This window comes from Durio zibethinus, chromosome 4 (genome assembly GCF_047325235.1).
Source record: "Durio zibethinus cultivar Kanyao isolate XHJ-2024 chromosome 4, ASM4732523v1, whole genome shotgun sequence".
Classification (NCBI taxonomy): domain Eukaryota; kingdom Viridiplantae; phylum Streptophyta; class Magnoliopsida; order Malvales; family Malvaceae; genus Durio; species Durio zibethinus.
The window spans coordinates 2,223,799-2,248,995 of NC_143165.1; the positions used below are offsets into that span (position 1 = coordinate 2,223,799).

The window sequence follows — 25,197 nt, forward strand, 5'->3', positions numbered from 1 at the left end:
GAATGCAACCCCACAGGAATTCCATAAATCCATTGGTCACCACACATTAAATGAAAAAAACATGGAAATTAAGACCAGACGCTGACCTGATCACTCCAATAATGATTAAAGTGATCTCAACATAAGATTGGAATTGTCTAAAAAGCTAAAACCCAAGATTTGAAGAGAATTTCTTCTCACCTCAACCCCACTCCAACCAAAAAATGAAAATAAAACGGAAGGAGATTTACATTCCTTGTCTACTTGCACCATTACTAATGCTGCTGCTGCTTCAAGAACTTAGCCCCCATTACAGAGTTGCTGCTGCTGCTGCTGGTGCAGATAACAGACAATGTGATGGTTCAATAGAAGAATGTGGTGACATTGATGAAGAACTTGTAATGGAATCCGAGTCAAATGGAAGAATTCTTCAAGCTACCAGAATCAGTTATGGAGCTATCGGGCATGATTGTCCGGCATGTGGTGGCCCTGAAGGTCAGCCTTACAGCATAAGCTGTCTACCTCCATCATCAAATCGATATAATAGAGGTTGCTCCAAGATTTACAGGTGCAGGTATTGATCAATATGATCATGATCAGGAATAAAAATGTACTTTCAATTTGTGGTTTTTCTTACTCCCAATATAGTTTTTCTCTTTTCCTTAATGCAGATTATGATTATTATTGCTGTTTTTTTTTTCCCCTTAAAACCAGTACATTAATGAAGTTCATTATATTCAGTATTGATCCATGTAAAATTGTGGGATAGGGGAGTGATTCAGTGAATTAAACTACATCGTTTTGGGTTTTTTTTTCCCTTTCCATTTATTTTTCTTTCCGTTTTTCCACCGACATTTTCACAGTAGCTTCATATTAATAAATTTAAGATTAGCTTTATAAGTTATACTATCCCTTAAATATATATTTAGCTCATTTACTGTACTACTTTTCTCATTTGATACTTGAAAATAGAATTTCTCGACGATCAATTCATAACCTGGATCACCGCAACGATTAATACGTTAAAAAAAAAGTTCACGTTGCTTTATCGACCAATAATTAGTCGCCAGCTGTCTTGGGTGCATGCCAGGTTGAGCGATAGATACTGGTCTATTCATCGTCATGTTTTTAGTGCATTTAATGTCACGTCAATCTAAAACAATATTTTTAAAAATATCTTAAAACAAAAAATTTTTAGAAATTTTTTATAAAACAATTCAAAATTTAAAAATTAAATAAAAAATAAAAACTAAAAATTTTCAAATAAAAAGTATACACTTTTTTTAAAAAAAAAATCAAAATTAAAACTTTAAACCTAGAACTTTTTAAAAAATCAAGATAAAAAAAAGGAGAAAAAAAAAGAAAAGATGAGAGGGACGGAAAGTATGGAAGGAAATAAAGAGAAAAGGTAAGACAGGGAAAAAATCGATGGTGATCTATCTCGGATCAATTAAATATATCGTCGATCAACTTTCTCTCCACGTCCTAACTTTTTTCTCTACCCTTTCCATTCCTTCTCTCTTCTATTTTTTAAAAAACTAATTTATCGATCGTTGATATGATTGGCCTCAGTCAGATCTGTTGTCAATCTGACTCAGGCTACTAGATCAGAGGTCATCTTAGCTTTTCCTTTTTTTTTTTTTTTAAATTTCATAATTTAAAATATAATATAATAATATAAAATAAATAATATAAAAATAATATAATTTAAAATTTTAAAAAATATAAATAAATTTAATAAAATTATAAAATTATATTTTATATTTCGTATCAATATATATGTTACATAATATTTATATAATATTATCTTATCATATTTTAAATTATTAAATTTAGATAAAATACAAGTAATTGAGAAAAAAATAAAGAGTTCAAATCAATAATTTTTCATATATAAAAAATCATAATATAAGAAATTATAAATTTAATTTATTGAATATTATTTTTTAAAAAAATAATTATATAAACTAAAAGTTCTCCAATAATATTTTTCTTATTAATTTCACCATTAGTTGTAGATTTGACTTTTTGGTCATATAAACCCCCTGTGACAAATTATTATCTAACATCAAGCTTATGTATAATCTAAGTCAGCAATGGATAAAAAGATTGCCAATCACTTGATTTCCTTTTCAAAGCAGTGAGATTCACACATTGTCCCATCCAACTATGAAAAATACTTCACAAACATAAACTCTCGAAACCAAAAACAGCAAATGAAGAATAAAAGAAATTCAGTGCCATCATATAAGTTAGGTGAAGTGCGGCCCCTCAGCTTATCCCTAATGCGGTTTCCACTATGGCCTTTTCACAAAAGAAAATGTTCCCTCTATAAAGTGCTCAAGAACTTGAAACCAATGGCAACCAAAGGCAAAAATGATCATGAAATCACTTCATTTCTTCTTCCATCTGTTCTTCCTTACCTTACTTTGCCTCAGCAACAGTGCCTTGTCGCCGGTCAGCGATGCATTCATGTCATGCATTGGATCAGTAGGCGAGTGCAGTGAAGCGAATGAGATCCTAATGGAATCAGATATGAGCAGAAGGTTTCTTGAACAGAAGAAGTATATATCACCCGGGGCACTGAAAAGAGACCAACCAGTTTGCAATGGTGGCACCGGCGGTGAAGCTTATAGTAAAAGTGGAGGCTGTCTCCCTCAACCATCCAATCCTTACAACCGAGGGTGCTCCAAGTACTACCGTTGTAGGTCTGATTCATGATCCTAATATGTATTTTCTCTCTCTTAGTTTTGTGAAATTTATTCAAAATTTCATAGACTCAATGTTCCAAAGGTTCATATTCGTTCTCTGCCTTGCTGTTGTCTTTGCTGATATCTTTGCTGATATGATTTTTCCAATCCAGATACCAAACAAGGAAAAGAAATAAAAAAACCTATACCTGAAAATTTCCTGTAAAAGTAATAAGCCCGACGAGATCATAAAGGAAAACAATTTCAGATCCTAAGGAACGTAGAGTTTTTCAATATTAAGTATAGCAGAGAGCATAATTAGACTAGGCAGCCTGTCATCAAATTATGTTTGTCCACTCCATGACTTGGTTGAGTAACTAAATTTCAAAATTCTCATTCAAGTTCCAGAAAGAATCTGTATAAGTATTTGATAGTAAATCAGAGTAACATTTCTAACCCTAAAGGGGTCAATAGGAAAGAAACCATAGTTATCAGCTGACCCGACCTATAAGGATGTATAGGAGTAGAACATTAGTTCGTGAATATATTTGATTTTTATTCATTTATTAAGTTTAACGAACCATTAAAATAACATTTTAAGATCCATTAATTAAATCAATAAATCACACACAACCAAATTCGGTCAGTTCATTTATACCACTACTAACCTGCATGTTGAGTTCTCTCTTCAATATAATGTAACTTATTATTAAAATGTCAGATTTAGCGTGTCAACAAAAGGAGCATTCCTTTACCGGGGAAAAAAATAAGTCAAAAAGCAATAAAAAGCCTTATTCTAGCTCAGTTAAGTATGTAAACTATTAATGCAATAAGAAAGTAAAGTTGGTACACATGAAAGGCTCATTAGGTGAAGAATCGCACATGTAGGCAACAAAGCCAAGCAATGTTTTTATAGTCGAAATAAAAAGAGCAAAATGAGACAGAATGGGTAAGACTAGTCATGGGATATCAAAATCAAGCTTCCATTTATAATTAAATAGGGGGAAGAAGCACTTGAAGGCGTCGCAGCATCAGAAAGGAAAGGGCTTAGGGAAATATAAAGTTGCAATGGGTAGAAAATGAAAAAAAAAAAAAAAAATTTCGAGATTTAGTTTAGTTTATTCATATGGTAAAAGATATCGTCCAGTAAAACTGTTATTCAAATCCCTTGCAATCTTTATCTTATCCCTAAACTGACATCTTTCTAAAAAGAAAAGGAAAGAACCACAAACGGATACAGGGTTAGAACATACCATACAAGCCATCGCTAATAATTAACTTTCTAATCATTATTTGAGTAGATCAAGTGAAAGCCAGCTAGCACGCATGTAACCGATTAATTTTCTCAGTCTTTAAGTTATGTTTTTGTCACCATTAAAACTTTCGAAATAGACCTTGTCCCATGGGTACCATGATGCTCTAAAAAGCAATGGTAAGGTCAACATCAACTTTGTTCCACAAGGTCTATCAGACAGAAACAAATGCTAAAGCAGAATACCTTCTCATGTCTTCGCATCCAAAACATTGACCAGTCTACTAAGCCACAATTCTTCAATCAAATAGGACCATACAAGAGACTTCACAACTGTGGTGTTGGGTTATTCTTAAATTTCCTGCCAGGTAGAATCTATTACATAGTTGGGTCTATTTGGATGGACACTTGGATTAATTTCAGTAAAATTAAAATAATAATAGCAAAAAAATTAGGTGAAATTAAGATCAACATTGAAGATGTGAGATGTGGTTTTATGTAAATCGTAACATGATAAAAACTTTCATTTTTACACTAAAACAGTCAACTGTTCTAAGGTTCAATTGTTCGCTAGACCCTTCTCCCTCCAATACAAACCAAGAGCAACTACATCGCATGATACTATCCAAATGCACCCGTGCAATTAGCCTCCCAAAAAGGCCTTGGATTCCACCACAAAGGAGTGGAATCCAAACTGGCCCTAAAAAGATCTAAACTTTACCTTTGTAGCATTCCGTTCTATTACCATTCAGCTAGCAGCCAATCATGGTATTGCATCGAAACAACACGAACTTCCGCTACTTCAAACATTTGATTGGCTTAGTCTATTGATACAATAACCTTCCACTACAATGATTTAAACTGGGAGCGGTTACATAAACCATCAAATACAACTTTGTAGATGAAACTGTTTTACAGGAATTAAAGACGAATACCTCAGTTCTTTTATGCTAACATAATTGGTGGTTAAAATTATTCCAAGGGCTGATTTAAAGTGCAGAAACCCTGAATGGTATCAAATTCCAAGTTTAAGTTCTCAAGAACCTGTGACTTCAAAATTGTCATGCCATGAGGGAAAGAAAGGAAAGAGTCTGACCTTTACCCCTATACGGGAAGATCCCCATTCAGGGTCCACTTCTCATGAGCTTCTCAGAAGTTTTTTAGCTTTTTTTTTATACTAGCCAACTGATTTTCAATCATAATGGGAAGTTATCTAACTTAATCAAGAACATGATGGTCAATGAGGAGTAACTTGAAGATGCAAGGACCACATAAGAGAAAGTCAACCCTGCAACTGATTCCTGCCAGCCTTCGTACAGTTTTGAATGCACACACAGAAACAATAACAGCACAATCAGGAATCTGACCTATTGTGCAAACCAGATGCAGATTAGCTTGATCATTAATGTTACAAACAGTTAATTATTGTTTTTCATGTATACTTCTGCATCAACTATAAGGGGATATCTACAAAATTAGATCACATTCTCAGAACTAAATCATAAAGACTAATAAAAATTGTGACATTTCAATTTTCAGAATGCAAACAAAATTCAGGAATCCCAACAGGCTTACGGAAAATGAAGACTAGCTTAAAAATAGCAACTAAAGGAAAATGTTCATGGAATCATACATACTGTGCACATATAGAGCAACATTTCTTGAATTTGATCATGCTATCACCATTATCCACATTTAGAGTAGCATTGTAGTGTGTCAATATCCCAATGGGCCAAAATTATGGATCTACTTATATGAAAGCTTCCATACCTCCCGCACGTTAGAGGAACCATCAGCAACTTCAGTAACAAGACTTGCAGCCATAACACCTGTAGGGACAAAAAGAGGCACTTAGTCGGCATCTTGCACCCTTTACCTCATACATGGACAGCCTCAGGAAACAAATGAAATGCAGCATCCTTGGTGCTTATCTTCAAAGAAAGTATGTTACCCTCAAACTGAAGTACTGAACATATGTGTAAATATACATGCATAGAGATTAGAGGCAAGCCAGATTTCACAAACCTGTCTACAGAGGATTTGTGGTGGTAGACTTCAGAAATTTTAGGGATTTTAGTCTAAGTTTGTGGAAAAAGGGTTTAAAGATTAAAGGAATAGAACTTCAACCAAGTAAGTTTTAATTGTGAAAAGTTTGCTGAAATTGAATAATTAGCTAGCTTACATTTTCAGGTAGCATAATTAATAAGGTTTTCATGATTGTTTGAGAAGTTAGCTAGACGGAATAGTGTCCTACACTTACAGAGGGTTTTAGAATTTCTCCACAGAGAACATGAAGAGCTAGAAAGGATCCAATAGGATCACGTTTGAGGCTACAAAATGATAAAAAAACTGCACCTGTTCCTTCACTGCAAAGAGTAACAATGGAAGATTAAAGAACGAAAAGGGAGGAGAAACTAATGAATCACTTAACCATGAGTTCTCAAAGAACTCATGAATATTGCAAATTTCCAAGAAACAGATCCCGATAAGTCTAAGAAATGTGGAGAGATATAATGATTAAACATGTTTGCAGAAAGCCCTGATCATTTTTGTTCCTTCAGTTTTCAAACTGCCTTCATTATGCTTTAATATCAATTTCTGAATTAAAAAATTGGCAAAACCAAGCAAAAGTGAAATTGTTTTATCGTAAATCATAATCTTAAATTCTATTATAATGATCATTATTAGTAGATTAACAAGACTTGAGAAAACCAAACAAAATCAATTAATTTCTTTTTGCTTCTTTCTTTTTTCAAGAGATGCTCAATCAGCTTTTTTTCTAAACTTATTGTAAAATTGAACCCAGTTGAACCGCTACCACTCTTCATCTTATTAAAAAAAGACAAGCCAAATTAACCAAAGAACATATAAAAATTAAAAGAATTAATAAGTTAATTAGACCCAATATAAGACAAAAAGACCAGAACATAGTCCCATTCCAATAAAATACAAAATTATCAAACTATCCCTGGAAACAATAACCCCTACAAAATTGTAGTTGTTTGACTAATGACTCAATAATAAAAGAGACTTGAGAACAATTTCCCTTGTCTCAAGATGGCTTCTTTGATGTCCTATAATCAGATCTATTTAATCATACATTTCCTATGATGAAAGGTCTTTGCAAACCACTCTAACCACATCCACCACCTATTAAGTGCATGAGGAAAAAAAGGTAAAACCCTCCCTCTTCCCACCCCGAAAAGAAAAGAGAAAAAGGAAACCTCATGAATCTCAATGCTCCTAGAACTAAGTCCTATCTTACCAATGCATTTTTTTTGAAGCTATTATATCCCACAATAACACGTTCCCCTACCACTAACATAATCACAGCTATGAAGGATCAGCTTACCATCTTTCTCAAGCATAGAAAGAAATTGACGTGTTCCTCCACCTACGCCAAAATAATGCTTCTTTCCAGCCACATATACAACTCCATGTGGGTGGCTCATGCACTGTAAATTGAGAAAGCTTAGAGCTTAGGAATCAATGAATTAGCAATAAAGAGAAGAATCAGGAACAACTAAAGACCTTCTTTATTAGTCCATAGAGGTTCCTTTGAGCAGAGATTGAGTAAATTGTCTCAGCCGTTAGAATAACATCATAACCAGTAGCTTGGCCATGTTCTGAGCTGGAGTTCAGGTTCATTTCACTTTCACATGCATGAGGAAGTAGTTGATGAATCTCACCCCAGTCACCAGCAAAGAAGCGTGTTTCTGCTACAGGGTCAGGCTGACACTTCTCTGAAAGATTCACATTTACATTTGGAATGGTGAGACACCGCAGGACCTCAGCATTGAAGTCCTGGAAATGCACAGCAGCTGCACCCTGAAGACAAAAATAATAATAATAATGACCCTTTACCATATATTCCCAGTCAGTACACAGTATGGTCAAGCACGCATGAATTTACCTCAAGACATGCAAATATCCCAGGAAGCCCGTGACCACATCCAAGCTGAAAACAATTAGAGGAAACTCAGCAAGTGGTGGCAAGAAAAAGACGTGCCAAGATATTTATTGACATTTTTCTGAATATAAATATGCTATTCCAAGGCACTATCATTAGAAGTTAAATATATAGGACAGACAATAGCAATTTCTTCATCAGTCACATCTCCCTGGTTGACAAGAGCTAACAAGAAATCAAAACAGAATATCATGTATACTAGAAATCATATTCTGTAAATAATGTACTACAAAAGTTCATACGCCACTCTAGTATCTTATAAGTCTAATTGCTACATTCAAACAACCAAAAGACTTGAATAACAACAGTTATAAAGTTGATCCTGTGATTGATTTATGCTAAAAGGTAACAATAAAAAAAAACCGGCACAAAAGAAAAACTTCCCTGAACATCAATGTGGGTGTGACTAGTAACCATAGTAACACATACATCAAATAATCGAGCACATTAGCATGTCAACAAGAAGGTAGTAAAACCCAATGAATTTGTGCAGGCTTGAACTTGCCAGTGCATTTTCTAAAAATATTCAGTTTGCACATAGCAACACGGCACTTCACTAGGAACCCTATTAATAACATGAATAATCTATCAAGTCAGTTAGGTTGACAAACAGGATTCCAGAAGTGAAGCCAATAACTGCATAATGCAACTGTGATTGTACTTTTATATTTTTGAGCCATATACAATCACCTGAAAACTATGAGCCCACCTCTAACACTTTCTTTCCCTCAAATGATAGATGGCCATTCTGAACCTCAGTGCGCAGAGCTTTAACAAGGTCTAATGATCCTTCCCATAACTTAAGTCCGCCTAAGCTCCCAACAAACAAAAACAGATGAAAAAGCAATCATTACCATGTTTGAATCATTGGGAAGCATCCTCAGTATGATTTCATCAGGGTCAGGAAAAACCAACGTGAAGCAAAACAATAAGCCTAAAAACAGTAAAAGAAGAAGATTGCTGCACACCTTCGTAAATTCCAGGGACTAAATCCGAGTTAGGCAACCCAAAAACCTCTTTGGTACTCACCCGCCCCTAAAACAATGGCAAAATTAGATACTATCAATCGTACAAGAGCACCCATTTATGGGGAAAAAAAAGAAAAAAAAAACTAATATTTGAGCATTTTTATGGGTTCTTATTCATTTCTAAAGTTACTGCCCAAAAAAAAAAAAAGAAAAAGAAAAAAGATCCACAGTTTCTCCTGTTTTAAACATAGACTAAAAAATTCACCTTGAGCAAAGCAAGGCCATCCAAGTTGACAGGCTCGACAGTGCATTTCACAGCAGACGAAACCTGCTCCAAATTGAAAACCAACCGATCAGAAAACGTTTACTCAAAAATCAAAGGCAAAAGCTTAAAAATTGGTACCTCTGAGGAGAGAACTTCGATGGAGGGAGGAGGAGGGGAAAGAGGCGGCTCTGACGAGTCCAAAAACCCTAAACTTAAATTGGGTGTATCGTTAGATGACGAAAACAGTTGAAAACTTGGGTTCGTTGCCATTTGCCACCAGCAACCTGCTACTAGCTACAGGGTTGCAGACCAACAATGGGCGGCGAACTCCAAAGCAAAAATGAAAACTTTTGTTTTGTCTACTTTGTGGGATAATAATGGTGTGGGCCTGGATATTGGGCTATCACTCATGAGCTTTAGGCTTTTGTAATTTGTTTTTCCACTTTACAAGAAAAGGAAATTACTTCTATTTGCGTTACATGCCTCTAGCTTAAGTTAAAGGAATCAAATTAAGGTTCAGTTATAAATCCTTCAATTAAGCTCTAAACTCTCAAGCGTATCCTAAATTTTTTTTTTTTTAATTTGGAAAAGGATAAATTTAAACCTTGCTTTTTAAAATGAAGAAATTATGCAACAATCAATTACACCAAATGCTGAGATACAGTCAACTTCTTTAGTTAAACATTGAGCTTAACGAATAAAATATTTCACAGGATAACTAAAATATTTTCAGCAATACAAAAGTTGAAAGTCATCAAATTGCCTGATTTTGAATCTTAATCAATTTGAGAATAACCCTGTATTCTTCCCCGTTTTTTCCTGGTACATCTAACAATTGCCTCTTCAAAGAACCTATTTCCTTCCTTGCGACATTTATTCCTTGCTTGACCACTTCAACTTTAGCTCTCAGCTGCAAATATTCCTGCCTGTCTTCATCAGATGAAGCCTTTCCAGTAAGCTGTATAACAAAATGAATGCACTGATAATTAGCAATTTCATCGTCAATTGCAATTCCATCGTAGTAGTATGTTGAAAGACTTTAATTTGTTACCTTTACTAAGGTGGTGGCCCGGCTCCGTCCGGGTTGTTTTAAGGTTTTTTTGGTTTGTAGTACAAAATTTTTGAAGAGATAATAAAGTAATTCTAGACTAAAAAGTCCAACAAAAAGTCTATTATAACCACTAAATCATAAAAAGTCAACTCTAACCACTAAACCATAATATGGTAGCGTGCAATCTGTTTTTAAATCCTACCCCCAGATAATGCCCAAAGACGTAATATGAAGGTAAAAAAAAAAAAAAATCACATACCTAAGCGATCAAAATTACCTCCATAAGCTTCAGTGCGGATAAGTTCCTCAAAAAGCAAATGCATAATCTCCAGGAACAGCATACCAAGTCTTTGAAGAGCCAACATGAAGAAAATTTAATGCTGTGAAGCTCGCGATCTTCAACATGCCAGGCAAACCAGCTAAACAACATGCCAATATAAACCATCGGTGAAGTAACACCAGGAATATCATCAGGCATAAAACGTGTAACCGAGCTAGCTGAGCGAGCAATTACTTGAGATTGTAATGAAATAAAGCTGTATTCAATTATAGGTAAAATAGAGAAAGCAATGTAAAAGTAGCTAATAAATAAAAATTTGAACCAAACAATGAGTTCATGCACGTGCTGTTTACAGTACAATGAAATAGAGTGCATCAACACATTCAATGGATTTACAGTACAATGAAACAAAGTAAGTTGATATCAAACAATCAAATTTTGCATTAACAGAAAAAAGAACATTTTGGCAGGACTACAATACAACAACAATGTTTGATCTGAATCAAAATAAGAACATCATATGTTTTCCGTTATCCTAATGTAGAGGAAAAAGTGAAATATAAATTTATCACTCACATATGTCAACCAAGGGAAAAAATGGATAACCAACAGACAAATTAAAGCTCACCATCAAATCCTGTTCGGCCATGTTCACGCACACCAAGTCCGTCAACAATGCTTTCAGGACACAAATTAAAAACATTCACCCATGTGCAATCTCCATGCATGTGTAACATTCAGCAATTCCTCCTGTCAGCAATTACATGAATGTTACACATGCGTGGAGGCATACAATGTTGAGGGACACACATGCTCAAATTGCATAAATTCAAGGAGACCTTGTGACCCTCCTGTCAGCAATCCAAAGTCATTATTAGTTCATAGATAATCTTTGATAAAACTTTATTGAGCCAAAAAAAATCCTTGTAAAACATTCTACAAACAGGTGCAGATAGACAAAGAAAATATAACAGAGCAAAGGAAAGAATCAAACATATTGAGCAAAGTAAGGCCATACAAGTTGACAGGCTCGACAGCGCATTTCACAGAAGACGAAACCTGCTCCAAGTTGAAAACCAACCAATCAGAAAACGTTTACTCAAAATTTAAAGGCAAAATATTAGAAATTGGTACCTCTGAGGAAAGGACTTCGATGGAAGGAGAAGGGGAAAGAGGCGACTCTGACGAGTCCAAAAACCCTAACTTAAACTCGGTTTATCGTTAGATGACGAAAACAGTTAAAAACTAGGGTCGGTTGCCATTTGCTACACGTCAATGGGAGTGGAACTGCAAGGCAAAAATGAAAACTTTGTTTTGTTTACTTTGTGGGATACTATGCTGTGGGCCTGGATATTGGGCTATGGCTCATGAGATTAAGGCTTTTGTTAATTTTTTTTTCTTTTAATAAGAAAAGAATATTCAAATTACTAATGCCATTTCCTATATAAAACACAAATGGATCATGAGCTAATTTCAGATCCATGTACTTCCGAAACGCTTCTCTCTACATTTTAAGCGGTATAATTGATAAGAATCCTCGGGTTCACCGATGTGTCCGTATTAATGTCCTTGTTTTAATTAAAACTAAGGAATCGATGAATTTGATTAATTCGATTTAAAAAATTTTAAAATAATTTAATTAATTTAATTAAAAATAAAATAAAACTAATCAAATAATAAATTTTAATATTTTACGTAATAACTGAGTCATACTCTATACTTCACCTTAAGAGCGCGGTACCAATGCCATTTTTTTTTATAGTAAAAGCGAACGTGGTGAGAACTGAGTAGCACAAAATCCAAACGCCCTTTTTCTTTTGGTCAAAAGTGAATGTGGAAAGCTTAATGCACTGTACAAAGCATGATTATCAATATAATTAAACTAATATGGAAAGCCTAATGCAATAAGATTGATCCTGAATTTAGCAATTCGAGTATTAATATTTATTTAATTTATATTTAATATATATAAAATATAGAAATTATTGTATAATTTATTTTTATATTTTTTTCACATTTGTTAAGATCTCACGCCATGTTACTGTGTTGTTTAGAATTTATTAGTTACAAATGATTTGTTTTTCAACATTTTGAAATCACTGAACACCCTATCCCCGCCCACAATCCACTGCACAAATCTCAGGTTCCTAATCCCATGTAACTGGTGCCGCCTATTATTTTGGTAGTTGGCACATGCTAGTAAATTAGAATTGGCAGTCCAATTCAAATTCATTGGCTTTTTTATCTGATTTGATCTTATAAAATGGGTTTTTTTTTTTTTAAATTGAATTTCAAATTAGGTTGGATAGATTTTTTTTAAATAAGAGTTGAGTTTTAAATAAATTGATTTCGATTCGATATATATAATATTTTTATTATTTATTTAATTTATATTTATATATATTTAATTTTATATTTATATTTTAAAAATAATATTTTATTAATTTGTCTTCAGAATTTGTATCCATAAACCGGTTGTGTTGATTTAAATATGACATTTTCCAGGGGGTTGGTAGAATTATATATACAAAATCTTTCTTCTTTACGAATTGCCCTGATGTTTCTAAACTTTATCCAATTTCAATTACAGTGTTTTTACGAGTTTTTGGTCTTTCATTCTAAAGTCTATATAAAAGATAAACACAAAAACAAAATTGATTTGATATATATCAAATGAAGCTTACAATTGAATTATGATTTTCTCGTGAAGTTTCTCTTCCTTTCACTTCCACTCATCACTAACTTTTGTGTCTCTCTTTGATGTTTAAATTTTTATTTTAATTTGGACAATGATAGATCTTCTAAAAAATGAACTTGTTTGCTTAATTTATGCTTTTGATAGAATATTTAAGATTTGAGATCGATTTCACTCAATTCATGATATTATTATATTATTCTTTGGCCAACCTTGATATTATTACATTGTAATAAGTAATTATTTCTTGCTTAATTTTAATTATAAAATAATTTTAAAAATATTAAAAATATAAAATAAAATATTTTAATATTAAATTAATTTTTAAAGGGAGAGCTTGACTGAGCTCGATCTTGAGCCTAAATTTTAAAGAAATCAACTAAGCGTAGCCTAGTTTGGTCCAACCCATAAACACCTTTTAAGAACCAAACATAAACGTATCCAACATCACATAATTGAAACTTGAGTTGGCATTTTGTCAGCATTTATTTTAAGAATGTTAATTTTATTGAAATTAATGAAGAATTTGATTTTTTATTTTAGTGAAAATAAAGATGGGTATTAAATTTTAGGAAGAAAATGAGATAAGTATTATTTTAAATGTTTCGTCAAGGTATAAGATGAGTAATATAATATTTATCTTATACTCATATTGCATATATATATATTTAATAAATTAATTTTTATTTAATAATATAAAATTTATTTTAAATTAATTAAAATTAATATATTTGTATTTAAAAATATATATTTATAAAAAATTACATAAATGTGTAAACTAAAAATTAAAAAATATAGTTTTTATTTTTTTAAAAAAACTACGATTGCAAAAATTATCCATCATTATTAAGAAAAATTTAAAATATTTATTAAGTATGAGATTGAGATAGATACTATATAAAATATAAAACATGAAGATAAAAAATGCTCTATTTATCTCATATTTTATCTATCCACATCTTTACTTCATTTATGAAATAATCTAAGCATTTTCCTTTCAATTTCCATTCCCCTATTGAATTTCTTTGATCTGTCAAATCATTAAATAGTTTGGGGCCAAATTTTCTATGGAGTTGGTAGAAATGCAGTAACACAATCTTTTCCTTGTTTACCAAACATGCATGTTTCTTGAGCTTGTTAAATTTCAATCACCGTGTTTTGTAAATTCTTCAATTTTGAATCTTTCAGTCTAAAGTCCATGTAGGACAAAGGAAAAATAAACTTGACTTGATGAAATTACTACGAAACTTACAATCGAATTATGATTTTTTCTCGTTAAGTTTCTCTTCCCTTTCCCTGCCCTCACTATCCTTTGTGTCTCCCTTCCTTGTTTTTTTTTTTTTTTTTTTAAACAATGACCAGGAACTAGACAAACATGCATCAACATCACCCATTAGATCAGTTTTTTTTTTTTTTCCAATACCCAATAAATGAAAGGATCATGACATAAAAAAAAATAAAATTTTTAAGTAAAATTTATGAAATTTTTTATAAAAATTAATTAAATAAAAACTTAAAATTAAAATTAATAAATTAAAAGATTTATTATATAAATTTGGTGTTTAAATTAAAAAAAATTGAAAAATTTTATATATTTTTTATGGATATTTTTAATAACAAAATTTTGATAAAATTTTTATCGATAAATAAAAATTCATCAAATTTTAATTATAAATTACATTTTTAATAATTTTTTCATTGAACTTTGTTAATATATTGATTTAGATTTTTATTAAAACTTTTATTAAATTATTTGTAATAAAAAATTTTATAAATTTTACATAAAAATCTTCATCTAAGGTCTTTTTAGCAGTTTTCGTGAAGAACTTAGAGAAGTTTCTCTAGGGAGCAAGATCTATGAATATTGAGTAACGATCTGGAAATTGGATCAGCTAAAGATTTTTCCAGCCCCAAATCACTTTGACTAGATCGTTTGGTGATGATTTGAAACAATATTTTCTATGGGAGTTTCGGAGAAAGTGCAACAATCCCAAAAATAAATCTAATATATTAATTTTTTCACAATGGGTCTAACAACCACGGACCATAAATTTGCATTTGATGTCCAAAGTTTGCATAAACCTTTTTACCTATTATTTTTTTGGTTAACTTCCATGGCTTCCACACACGTATCTGAAGCATCTTCTTCTACCCCAAAATCTAAATATGAAGTGTTCCTAAGTTTCAGAGGTGAAGACACACGCAAGAACTTCACCGATCATCTCTACGCAGCCTTGATAAGAGCTGGAGTGAACACCTTCAGAGATGATAATGAACTTTCAAGAGGCAAAGACATCTCCTCAGAGCTGCTCAAGGCGATCCAAGAATCAAAAATCTCTGTTGTGGTCTTTTCAAAAGGCTACGCTTATTCCAGGTGGTGCCTAAATGAGCTTGTGAAGATTATTGGGTGCAAAAACGCAATAGGGCAGATTGTTATTCCAATCTTCTATGAAGTCGATCCATCTGATGTTGGGAAACAGACAGGAAGTTATGCAAAAGCTTTTGCTAAACACGAAGAACGTTTTGAAGCAGATATGGAGATGATCAAAATGTGGAGGACAGCTCTTTCAGATGCTGCAGATTTATCTGGTTGGGATCTACAAAACGTTGCAAACGGGTATTAATTCTTTCTAATCAAGATAAACTATCCCAAAAATATGTTTAGCACATGGATGGCTGATTTATACATAACAAAAAGGTAAATTGAACAGAACCAATTTTGGATAACCAAATTAAAACATTATTGTTAATTATGCACAAGGTTATATTTGATGAAAGTTGATTATTTGTAATTCAAGAAGAAAAATCTATATCTGTTTTTTGTTATATGAATTGCATTCACATTTGAATATTCTTCTGATATACTTGTCCTGGTGATGTAAAAGTAAAGCATAATCCTCGATTGCAATTTTGGATTGTTTTGATTTCATAATTTGAGTCTGTACTCATTGGTTGGGGCAAATCTTACCCGTCGCAACCTGGATATATACATTGTCTTTACTATCTACTATCTAAATTTGCAGGCATGAATCAAAGTTTATCCAAAAGATTGTGGAAGATGTCCTAAGAAAAATAAACCGCGTTCACCTGCATGTTGCCACTCACCCAGTTGCTTTACAATCCCGCGTTAGAGAGGTAATGGCGTTATTAAGAATGGAATCTGATCATGTTCGCATTGTGGGCATCTACGGAATGGGTGGTATAGGAAAGACCACCATAGCAAAAGCTGTCTACAACTCTATCTGTGATGGGTTTGATGGAAGCAGTTTCCTTTCAGATGTTAAAGATATATCTAAGAAAACTAATGGTCTTGCAGGCATACAACAACAACTCCTTTCTGATATCCTGAATTTGAAAAGTATTAGGATTCATAATGTTGACAGAGGAATCAATTTGATTCAGGAAAGGCTTTGTCATCGGAGAGTTTTAATTGTTCTTGATGATGTGGATGATTCAACACAATTGAATTCATTGGTTGGGGATCTAAAGTGGTTCGGTATAGGAAGTAGGATTATTGTTACAACAAGGGATGCACGTTTGCTGACTGAATTAGAGGTGGACAAAAGATATAAAGTTGAAGAATTGAATCCTGAGGAGTCTCTCCAGCTTTTCAGTCGGCATGCATTTAGGAGGCCTAATCCCAAAGATGGTTACTTCCAACTTTCCAAGAGTGTGGTGGATCATGTTCAAGGACTTCCCCTAGCTCTTGAACTTCTTGGTTCTCATTTGTTTAAAAGAAGCCAGCTTGAATGGGAAAGTGTGGTCGAAAAATTGCGACACATACCTCATGACCAAATTCATAAGAAGCTTAGGATAAGTTTTGATACACTAGATTACCAAGTTAAAGCCATATTCCTTGATATTGCATGTTTCTTCATCGGACTGGATAAAGAGTATGTCATGAAAATACTAGATGGTTGTGGTTTCTTTCCAGTAATCGGTGTTAGTGTTCTCTTGGAGAGGTCTCTCATAACAATTGATCACCAAGGTGGTCATACGCTTATAAAAATGCATGACCTACTTCGAGACATGGGAAGAGAGATTGTTCGTGCAGAATCACCAAATCATATTGGAAAATGCAGCAGACTATGGTTTCATGAGGATATAGTAAACGTACTAAAAACGCACAAGGTAAGTTTACTAAAAACATTTCATACATATAAGTACATAAGTATTGTGATTGATCAAAGGGATGATATTCTTTTTTTCATTTTTTAGGGAACTGAATCTGTGGAAGGTCTTAGCCTAGATGTATCAGCCTGCAGAGAAGATGTCATTGTGAGCACTACTGAAGCATTGGCAAAGATGATCAATTTAAGATTGCTGAAAATTAATTCCATACGTTTTGCTGGTGGCAGCTATGAAAACTTTTCCAAAGAATTAAGATGGCTTTGTTGGCATAGGTGTCCTCTAAAAGTTTTACCGCCTAACCTCGATTTAGATAACATGGCTGTTCTTGACTTGCGATTTAGTAATGTCAGAAAAGTTTGGAAGGAGACAAAGGTAATTAAAATCACTTTGCAGCACCAAATACACTCACTTTCTTTTCAATATTAATAACAACTTCATTTTCTCTTCAAATTTTATTACATACTAACTTGTTCTTATTCTCTCTTTTCTTGTTGTAACAGTTTCTCCACAAGCTTAAAATACTAGATCTCAGCTATTCAATATGCCTTGTGAAGACACCGAACTTTGCTGGACTCTCAAGTCTGGAAAGACTAGAATTTGAAGGTTGCACAAGTTTGATTAAGGTTCATCAATCCATTGGGCTGCTGGAAAGACTTGTAATCTTGAATTTGGCAGAGTGCAACAACTTAAGGGAACTTCCGGACAGCATTTGCAATGTAAGATCTCTTGAGACCTTGAGTGTTAATGGTTGCTCGAAACTTAACAGGTTACCAGAGCATATGGACATGTTGGAAGGTTTGAGAAAGCTTCTTGCTAATGGGTCTGCTATTAAGCAATTGCCTATTTCCTTGGGACTCTTGAAGAACCTTGAAGAGCTATTATTAGCTGGATGTAAAGAAGAGTTGACTACCAAGTGTTTGTCCGCATCCTTCTCAAGATGGGTTTCACCAAAAAGTGTAGGTTCTTCCACATTACTACCAGCTACGTTTTCTCATTTAAGCTCATTAACAAAGCTTGATCTCAGTCATCGAAACTTATCTGACGATGATATTTCTATTGATTTTGGGAGTTTCCAATTTCTTGATCGGTTGTATTTAGATGGAAACAAGTTTTATAGAACGCCAGTTGGAATTAGCAATCATCCTAAGTTATTTGAACTGCATTTAAATGATTGCACGAACCTTCAATCAATTCCAGAGCTTCCTCCAAATTTAAATTACTTCCAAGCAAAACGGTGCACATCAATCCATAGATACCCAAACCTATTCAACGTAGGTGCGCTGATTTTGGGACTCAAAATGACGAATTGCGTTGAAAGAATGGACATGTGGGATCTTCGTCATTTAAACCCACGGTGCTCCGTCAGCTGGGGAGAGGTGCTCTCTCTCTCTCTCTCTCTCTCTCTCTCTCTCTACGCTATATTGTTAATATTCATAACGGAGATTTCATTGAAACAGGGGAGTTTTTGGTCCAAGGAAAGGTATTTGGAAGCTTGCATCCCGGCTAGAGAGGTGCCAGGTTGGTTCGACTATACAGAAATGGGATCTTCAGTATTGTTTCGCGTTCCTTCCCTCTCAAGTGGTGAAACTCGAGCTATGATTGTGTGCGTTGTCTATTCGACCAAAGATGAGCATGATGACAGCACGTATAATTCTCTTGCCATACATTTTAAAAATAATACCAAGGGCTATGAGACTTTAGATAAGTCTTCACTTGATTTGGATACTAATATATGTCAAGATCATACCTGGATATGTTATTTGACGACCAAAGAGTATGTGGGTCTAAAAGTGGATGAAGGAGATGAATTTGAAGTTTCTGTTGAGGGGCATGGTGGAATTCTTGTGAAGAAATGTGGTATCCATTTACCAATTCATGAACTTGAGGTGCAGGTATAACTCGATTAGACTAAAGTTGAATGTTTCAGTATTGTTTCAAAAATAATTTGAGGTTTCAAGTTCAAATTTTATCATTTATTTATTTTGATTTAACATATTTTGGATTTATCTAATTATATACAAGTTCTAAATTTGTTGATTTATTTATTTAATTAAATTATTTTTTATATATAATATTTGAATATAATTGTAATTTTTTTAATAATAATTTTATAAAAGAAATTGTTCCAAGAAGGCCGTACAAGAAGATAGAACAAAATGGGATTACTTTATCAGCTAAAAATACTTTAATCAATTAAATAGAGCGTTTTTATATTTAATAACAAAAAAAGGAAAAGGAAAATGTTTCAACGTTTGAGAGAAAATTCTTTAACTGTTAAACTTTGGTAATAATCGAAGTGGACTGGAATATGTCATATTTTCTTGGTTGAGCATTTTCTTTCAAATTGAGCATGTTTTTGTTTTTAATTAATCTACTTCCACTAGCTTAACGATAATGCTTCACCGCAGGTTATTGGGAATGAAGTAGAGTGTTATTAGAAAATCAAATTAAAAATTGTTTCTTTTATTAAGATTTAAATTGCTTGGAATTTAAATTTTAGTTTGAATTTTGATGTGTGAAATTTGATGGATTTTTTTTTGACTTCTTTCCTTAAGTTTCGTTTGGCAGCGCCGTGAAATGGATTTTGATGAAAGCAAAACCGTGGTAAATTCTCCTTTTTACGCAACTCCACTCGACGCTTCCCCCTTTCCACAAACTCTTCTCTCTGAAAAACATAAAAACAAAAAGCCACCTCCCAAAATGGACCAAGCGCATCTTCCGCATCCACCGGCGGAGGGCCTGCACCTTTTGTAATATTAAAGACCAATTTTATACCCTAAATAGTGACTTAGCCCATAAGTATTATTGGTAAAAAATAAAAATAAAAAAAAATTATCGACAATTTTTGTTAGTAGTTTTCTCTAATAAAAAAATAAAAAATTTTAAGAAACACATGAGAAGAAGAATAAAAGAAAAGATAGGACAAATCAATCCTAGAAATCACTTATTAAAGTAAGATTTTGCTTAAAACTATTTAATTTTTTATGTTTTATGTAATTTTTCACAAATTCACCTATATATTTATATTTTTTTAATTTCAAAAATATTTTGGTGACTTTCTAGTGACAATCTAATGAAATTGTAGGTATCAATGGAAAAGTCTCTTAAAGACCTTTCTGATGAGATGTGTGATATTTCATTTAGTTAAGTAATTTAGAAGAATTTAATGTTTCAAATTTTTTATTTTTGGATTTCTGATAATTACAAATGTCTAACTTTAAACCAACGAAACTTCTTACTCTGATAGCTGATTTAGTCTAACTTTAGATACTTTTGATAATACACAATGTGAACTTTCTAGTGGTATAATTGGTTTGTTCAGAGTTTTTATAAGCTAAGAGAATCGAAGACCTAAAGTAAGTTTCATGAATATGAAACTCAGAAAATTTGAATTGTTTATCATTATTTGTCAAGTTTTGGCCTTCGAAACTTAGGCTTTTAGAAATCATTTTTGCCGAAATAAAATTTTAAGTTATAGTATTACATTCCTAATTTAAATTTATACTTTCCTATGATACTAGGAACTATAGGATGTTTGAGATTTTGTGACTCAAAATAAGTCAAATGATTATAGAATGTATAAATTTTAGAATTTAGAAATTCTCATTTTTAATTATATTAAAAATTGTATCCAGCCAATAGTTGATTTACTTAGTTATAAATCACATAAGTTTTAGTTATATCATTTTTAATGAATTTTTATTTATTTTAATATATTTTTATTGTGTTAATTTCAAATTATTAATAATGTTAAATGGTTATTAAGTTATATTTAAATTTACAAAAAAAAAAAGATTACTATTAAGTATTAAAAATTAAATATTTGTAAAAATATATATTGCTATTGATTTTTATATTTTAATTTTTAATTTCATATTTATACTTAATTTTAGACATTTTGCTATATTAAAAGAAAATTTGTTTTATACATTAAAAAATTACTTTTAATTAGTTTTGAATTGTCAAAAAGGTTGCTACACAACTTAATTTGCTTAGGATGACCCGTGAAAGGTTTGCCTTATCAAATTTATGTTTTCAGGATAAATTTTGATTTTTGAATATTTCTTGAATTATAGGATACTAAGAGAATTGTGTAACTTGCTACTTAAGTTTTGGTTTAATGCATTAGATAAGTAACTTGATATTCTTTCGATTTTTGTGTCCCTAAAAATCAGCCTCAATACATTTAAAGTGGAAATATAATATATATATATATTGTTTTATCCATTTGTTTTGTAAATCGAGTTGGAAATGCAATATGTATATATGGTTTGATATTATTTTGATTTCCAAATATGCTTTCGTAATAATATGTTTATATATTCATCATTTGTCAAAATATGAAATTTTGCTTTGAAATGATTATGAAATTTATTTTGAATGGATTATGTTTTGAAAAAATTTATAAATATTGAATTTGTATATGTTGGGTAATTTAAAAATATGTTGTGGTTTTTATCTCTTAGTATGACTATGTTTTGACCTTACTGTAGACACCCAATCAGGTCCGGGCCCGGATCAATTGGGCCTGACCCGGATCAATTGGGCCTGACCCAGATCATTTGGGCCTGGCCCAAATGGGCAAGGCCCAATTGAATTTTTACCCCGTATTTTTTATTTTTTATTTTTATTTATTTATTTATTTATTTTTTCTTCTCTCTTGTGTATTTTATTATTTATTATTATGTATTAATATATGTATATATATATATATATTTTTTTTTCATTAGAATAGATTTATATGTATATAGTTATATATTTATTATTATTATATTATTATTCTTATCTTTTTTTTTAATTATCTGTTCTGATTTTTTCTGATTTTCAGATATTATTTGAAAATTTTTTATCTTTTGATTTATCTTTCCAATTATCTAGATTTTTTTTTTAATTTTATTTTAATTTTTATTTTGGAGGGCTAGGATTCAAAGTTGAAGACTCCCACTCTGAAGGGGAATTCAATCAGAAGAGTCCAATTGGATTCAAAGACTGAATTCCCGTCCAAAGAGGAATTGGGATTGATCAGAAACTCCTGATCAATCCCTATAAAAGGGACCCCCCTGGAACAGTCAAGAACACACAGAAAACAGAAGCAAAAGCTACTGATTGAGAGAATAGGGGTGTTTAGAGAGCTAAGGAAAAGTTTAGGAGTGTTCTGGCAGTGAGAAAAATTTTTTAGAAAAATTTGGCGAAAAAATTTTCTGGAAATTTTTGGGAAATTTCCAGATTCCGGCGAAAATTCCGGCGACTTTTGAATTTTCCGGCGATAATTCCGGCGAACTTTGAAGTTTTCGGCGACAGACCCAGTTTCCGACGGAGAATCCCAGAAACCGGCGACCATCCGGCCACTTCCGGCCATTTTCCGGCGAAATTCTCAGATTCCGGCGATATTTCCAGAATCCGGTATCGACGTTCTTCAAATTCTAGAGAAGGCAGAGAAGAAGGGAAGAAGAGAGAGAGAGGGGAGGAACGGTCTGCTGAAAAACGGAGGAAGGTGCCTTTTATACCCTCCCAAAACGACGTCGTTTTGGCTTTAAGTTAATAAGAGGATCCGCGCGTTTTGCCGTAACCCGACCCGACCCGGGCGTCGACCCGCTTTCGGACCCGCGCGTGCCAGCCCACTCCGAGCCGAGCCGAGCCGAGCCAAGCCGACGAGCCGCTCCCCCGAGCCGTTTTCTCTTCCTTGAGCCGAGCCGCGATCCGAGCCGCTCCAGTTTTTTTTTTTTTTTTTTTTTTGAATTTTTTTTTATTTGACTTTGATTTTGATCTTGATTTTTTTTCTTTTTTCTTTAATTAATCCGACGACGGAGCCTCTACAAGTAAAAACAGTAGTTTTTCTTGCATACTCCTGAGGTGAGGGAATTTTCTCAATTTTCTGCTAAAAGTATTAGAGTCAATTGAGAATAATTTCCGATAATTAATTACTTGGCTGATTTTGATTTTTTTTTTCTTTAATTAATCCGACGACGGAGCCTCTACAAGTAAAAACAGTAGTTTTTCTTGCATACTCCTGAGGTGAGGGAATTTTCTCAATTTTCTGCTAAAAGTATTAGAGTCAATTGAGAATAATTTCCGATAATTAATTACTTGGCTGATTTTGATTTTTTTTTCTTTAATTAATCCGACGACGGAGCCTCTGCAAGTGAAACAGTAGTTTTTCTTGCATACTCCTGAGGTGAGGGAATTTTCTCAATTTTCTGCTAAAAGTATTAGAGTCAATTGAGAATAATTTTCGATAATTAATTAATTGGTTGATCTTGATTTTTCTTTAAATAATCCGACGACGGAGCCTCTGCAAGTGAAACAGTATTTTTTCTTGCATACTCTTGAGGTGAGGGAATTTTCTCAATTTTCTGCTAAAAGTATTAGAGTCAATTGAGAATAATTTTCAACAACTAACTACTTGGTAAAATTTTAAGGCTTTTGGATAACACAAATTCAAGCTGGTACCATCTTTTGATGGGCGTTGTGAGGGTGCTATAACCTTCCTCACACGTAACCGAACTCCCGAACTCTGTTCTGGTTAAGCAGACCCGAACCTATTCTTTTAGGGACCCTTAAGCTTAGGTGTTCCCTAAAAGGGCAGATTCCTTAGGTGGCCAATCACACCTGGATAAAAGATTGGTGGCGACTCCCTAAAGTCAATGTCTGGCGATAGATCCCCGGATCTAGACGTTACGACACTTACCAATAGGAGTTAATTGTTAGCCATGTCGACATGTATTTTATGATATCGATACTGATTTTGAATAGTGCCATTTGTTGAGAATAGTAATTTTTGTTTACCATACCATTGGTGATATACTTTTGTGCCATTGCACTAAAAAGATTTTTGTGATATTTGTTCTATCTTTTTGCACTAACAGGTTAATTATGATTAACAAAAGGGGGATAGAGATGAACCAAAGAAAGTTTAGACAATCTTAGATATGAAACCACTGACCTCGATGATGGAAATGCAGAGATTAATTGAAAGAATAGCTTTTCTAAGTAGGTTTATTTCTAGGTTGGTAGAATGATACTTGTCATTTTTCAATATCTTCAAAAACATCTCTAACTTTATATGGATTTTTTAGTGTCAGAAAGTGCTTGATGAGTTTAAAGAGTTCCTGTCCTCTCCACCTATCCTTTCTAAGCTGAAGCCCGATGAGACATTGTATATATATATTTTGTCACCAACGATTAAGCCATTAGCTTGGTTCTAATCTAGGAAGAATAAGGAAAGTAAAGGTCGATCTATTTTGTGAGCAAGGTACTAACAAGGTTAGAGATAAACTACAGTAAGATAAAAAAGTTAGCCTACATGATCGTCACATCAGTAAAAAAACTTAGACCATACTTTTAAGCTCACACAATTCATATATTAACCAACCAACCGCTCAAATAAGTCTTATAGAAGCCAGAGTTATTAGGTAGACTAATCAAGTGGGCAGTAGAGCTTAGTTAATTTGACGTGCATATACTTTTTAAGTTGGCTTTGAAATATTAAGCATTGACGGACTTCATCATAGAGCTCATATCGACTTATTGTGAAAAACAACTTAAAAAGAATAAGGAAGTTAAAAAAGAGAAAATGTGGAAACTTTTTATTGACGAATTGATTACTAGCCACAACAGTGGAATGGCCTCATCCTGGTTAACCTGAAAGGCTTGTGATATCAATATGCCCTGAAATTCAGATTCAAAGTGTCTAAAATAAGGTCTAGTATGAAGCATTGATAGTCGACTTAAAACTAGCAGTCAAGTTAAATGTCAAGAATATAATTGTATATAGTGATTCTTAGTCAGTGATCAATTAGATAAACTATGAGTTCAGAGCTAGAGAAGAAGTAATCCAAAAATACTTAAACAAAGCATTTGCTTTTGTCACTGTTTTCACAAAATTGAGGTAAAAAAAATATCAAGGTTAGAAAACT

The 25,197-nt window shown here is 32.8% G+C and overlaps 4 protein-coding genes and 1 pseudogene across 8 annotated transcripts; 3 read left to right on the forward strand and 2 right to left on the reverse strand.

Annotated features, from left to right (window-relative positions):
• The first annotated feature begins 257 nt into the window (after positions 1-257).
• Positions 258-560, forward strand: LOC111287287 (protein RALF-like 32 pseudogene; annotated as a pseudogene).
• A 1,787-nt stretch (positions 561-2,347) lies between these two features.
• Positions 2,348-3,466, forward strand: LOC149519025 (protein RALF-like 32). Its single transcript, XM_089759027.1, has one exon. It carries the CDS (start codon positions 2,356-2,358, stop codon positions 2,698-2,700), a length of 345 nt encoding a protein of 114 aa, XP_089615153.1. The 5' UTR covers positions 2,348-2,355; the 3' UTR covers positions 2,701-3,466.
• Positions 3,467-5,410: 1,944 nt separating this feature from the next.
• Positions 5,411-9,608, reverse strand: LOC111287285 (Putative methyltransferase family protein). Of its 2 annotated transcripts, XM_022877713.2 has the most exons (9): positions 9,263-9,608; positions 9,125-9,187; positions 8,860-8,926; positions 8,601-8,701; positions 7,835-7,879; positions 7,453-7,749; positions 7,274-7,376; positions 6,182-6,287; positions 5,411-5,750 (listed from the first exon to the last, which is right to left on the reverse strand). In XM_022877713.2, the coding sequence occupies exons 1-8, from the start codon at positions 9,392-9,394 to the stop codon at positions 6,220-6,222; spliced, it is 876 nt and encodes a 291-aa protein (XP_022733448.1). In that variant the 5' UTR covers positions 9,395-9,608; the 3' UTR covers positions 5,411-5,750; positions 6,182-6,219. The 2 variants fall into 2 exon arrangements, with proteins under 2 accessions (XP_022733448.1, XP_022733447.1); XM_022877712.2 differs by lacking the exon at positions 6,182-6,287.
• A 134-nt stretch (positions 9,609-9,742) lies between these two features.
• Positions 9,743-11,748, reverse strand: LOC149519026 (uncharacterized). Of its 3 annotated transcripts, none has more exons than XM_089759025.1 (5): positions 11,590-11,748; positions 11,474-11,514; positions 11,084-11,306; positions 10,453-10,688; positions 9,743-10,082 (listed from the first exon to the last, which is right to left on the reverse strand). In XM_089759025.1, exons 3-5 carry the CDS (start codon positions 11,190-11,192, stop codon positions 9,879-9,881), a joined length of 549 nt encoding a protein of 182 aa, XP_089615151.1. In that variant the 5' UTR covers positions 11,193-11,306; positions 11,474-11,514; positions 11,590-11,748; the 3' UTR covers positions 9,743-9,878. The 3 variants fall into 3 exon arrangements, with proteins under 3 accessions (XP_089615151.1, XP_089615152.1, XP_089615150.1); XM_089759026.1 differs by having other exon boundaries at positions 11,450-11,514; XM_089759024.1 differs by having other exon boundaries at positions 10,453-11,306; positions 11,590-11,743.
• Positions 11,749-14,994: 3,246 nt separating this feature from the next.
• On the forward strand, positions 14,995-19,769 carry LOC111288423 (disease resistance protein RPV1-like). Of its 2 annotated transcripts, XM_022879307.2 has the most exons (5): positions 14,996-15,767; positions 16,174-17,281; positions 17,369-17,653; positions 17,782-18,657; positions 18,739-19,767. In XM_022879307.2, exons 1-5 carry the CDS (start codon positions 15,175-15,177, stop codon positions 19,177-19,179), a joined length of 3,303 nt encoding a protein of 1,100 aa, XP_022735042.2. In that variant the 5' UTR covers positions 14,996-15,174; the 3' UTR covers positions 19,180-19,767. The 2 variants fall into 2 exon arrangements, with proteins under 2 accessions (XP_022735041.2, XP_022735042.2); XM_022879306.2 differs by having other exon boundaries at positions 14,995-15,767; positions 17,782-19,769.
• Positions 19,770-25,197: the final 5,428 nt, after the last annotated feature.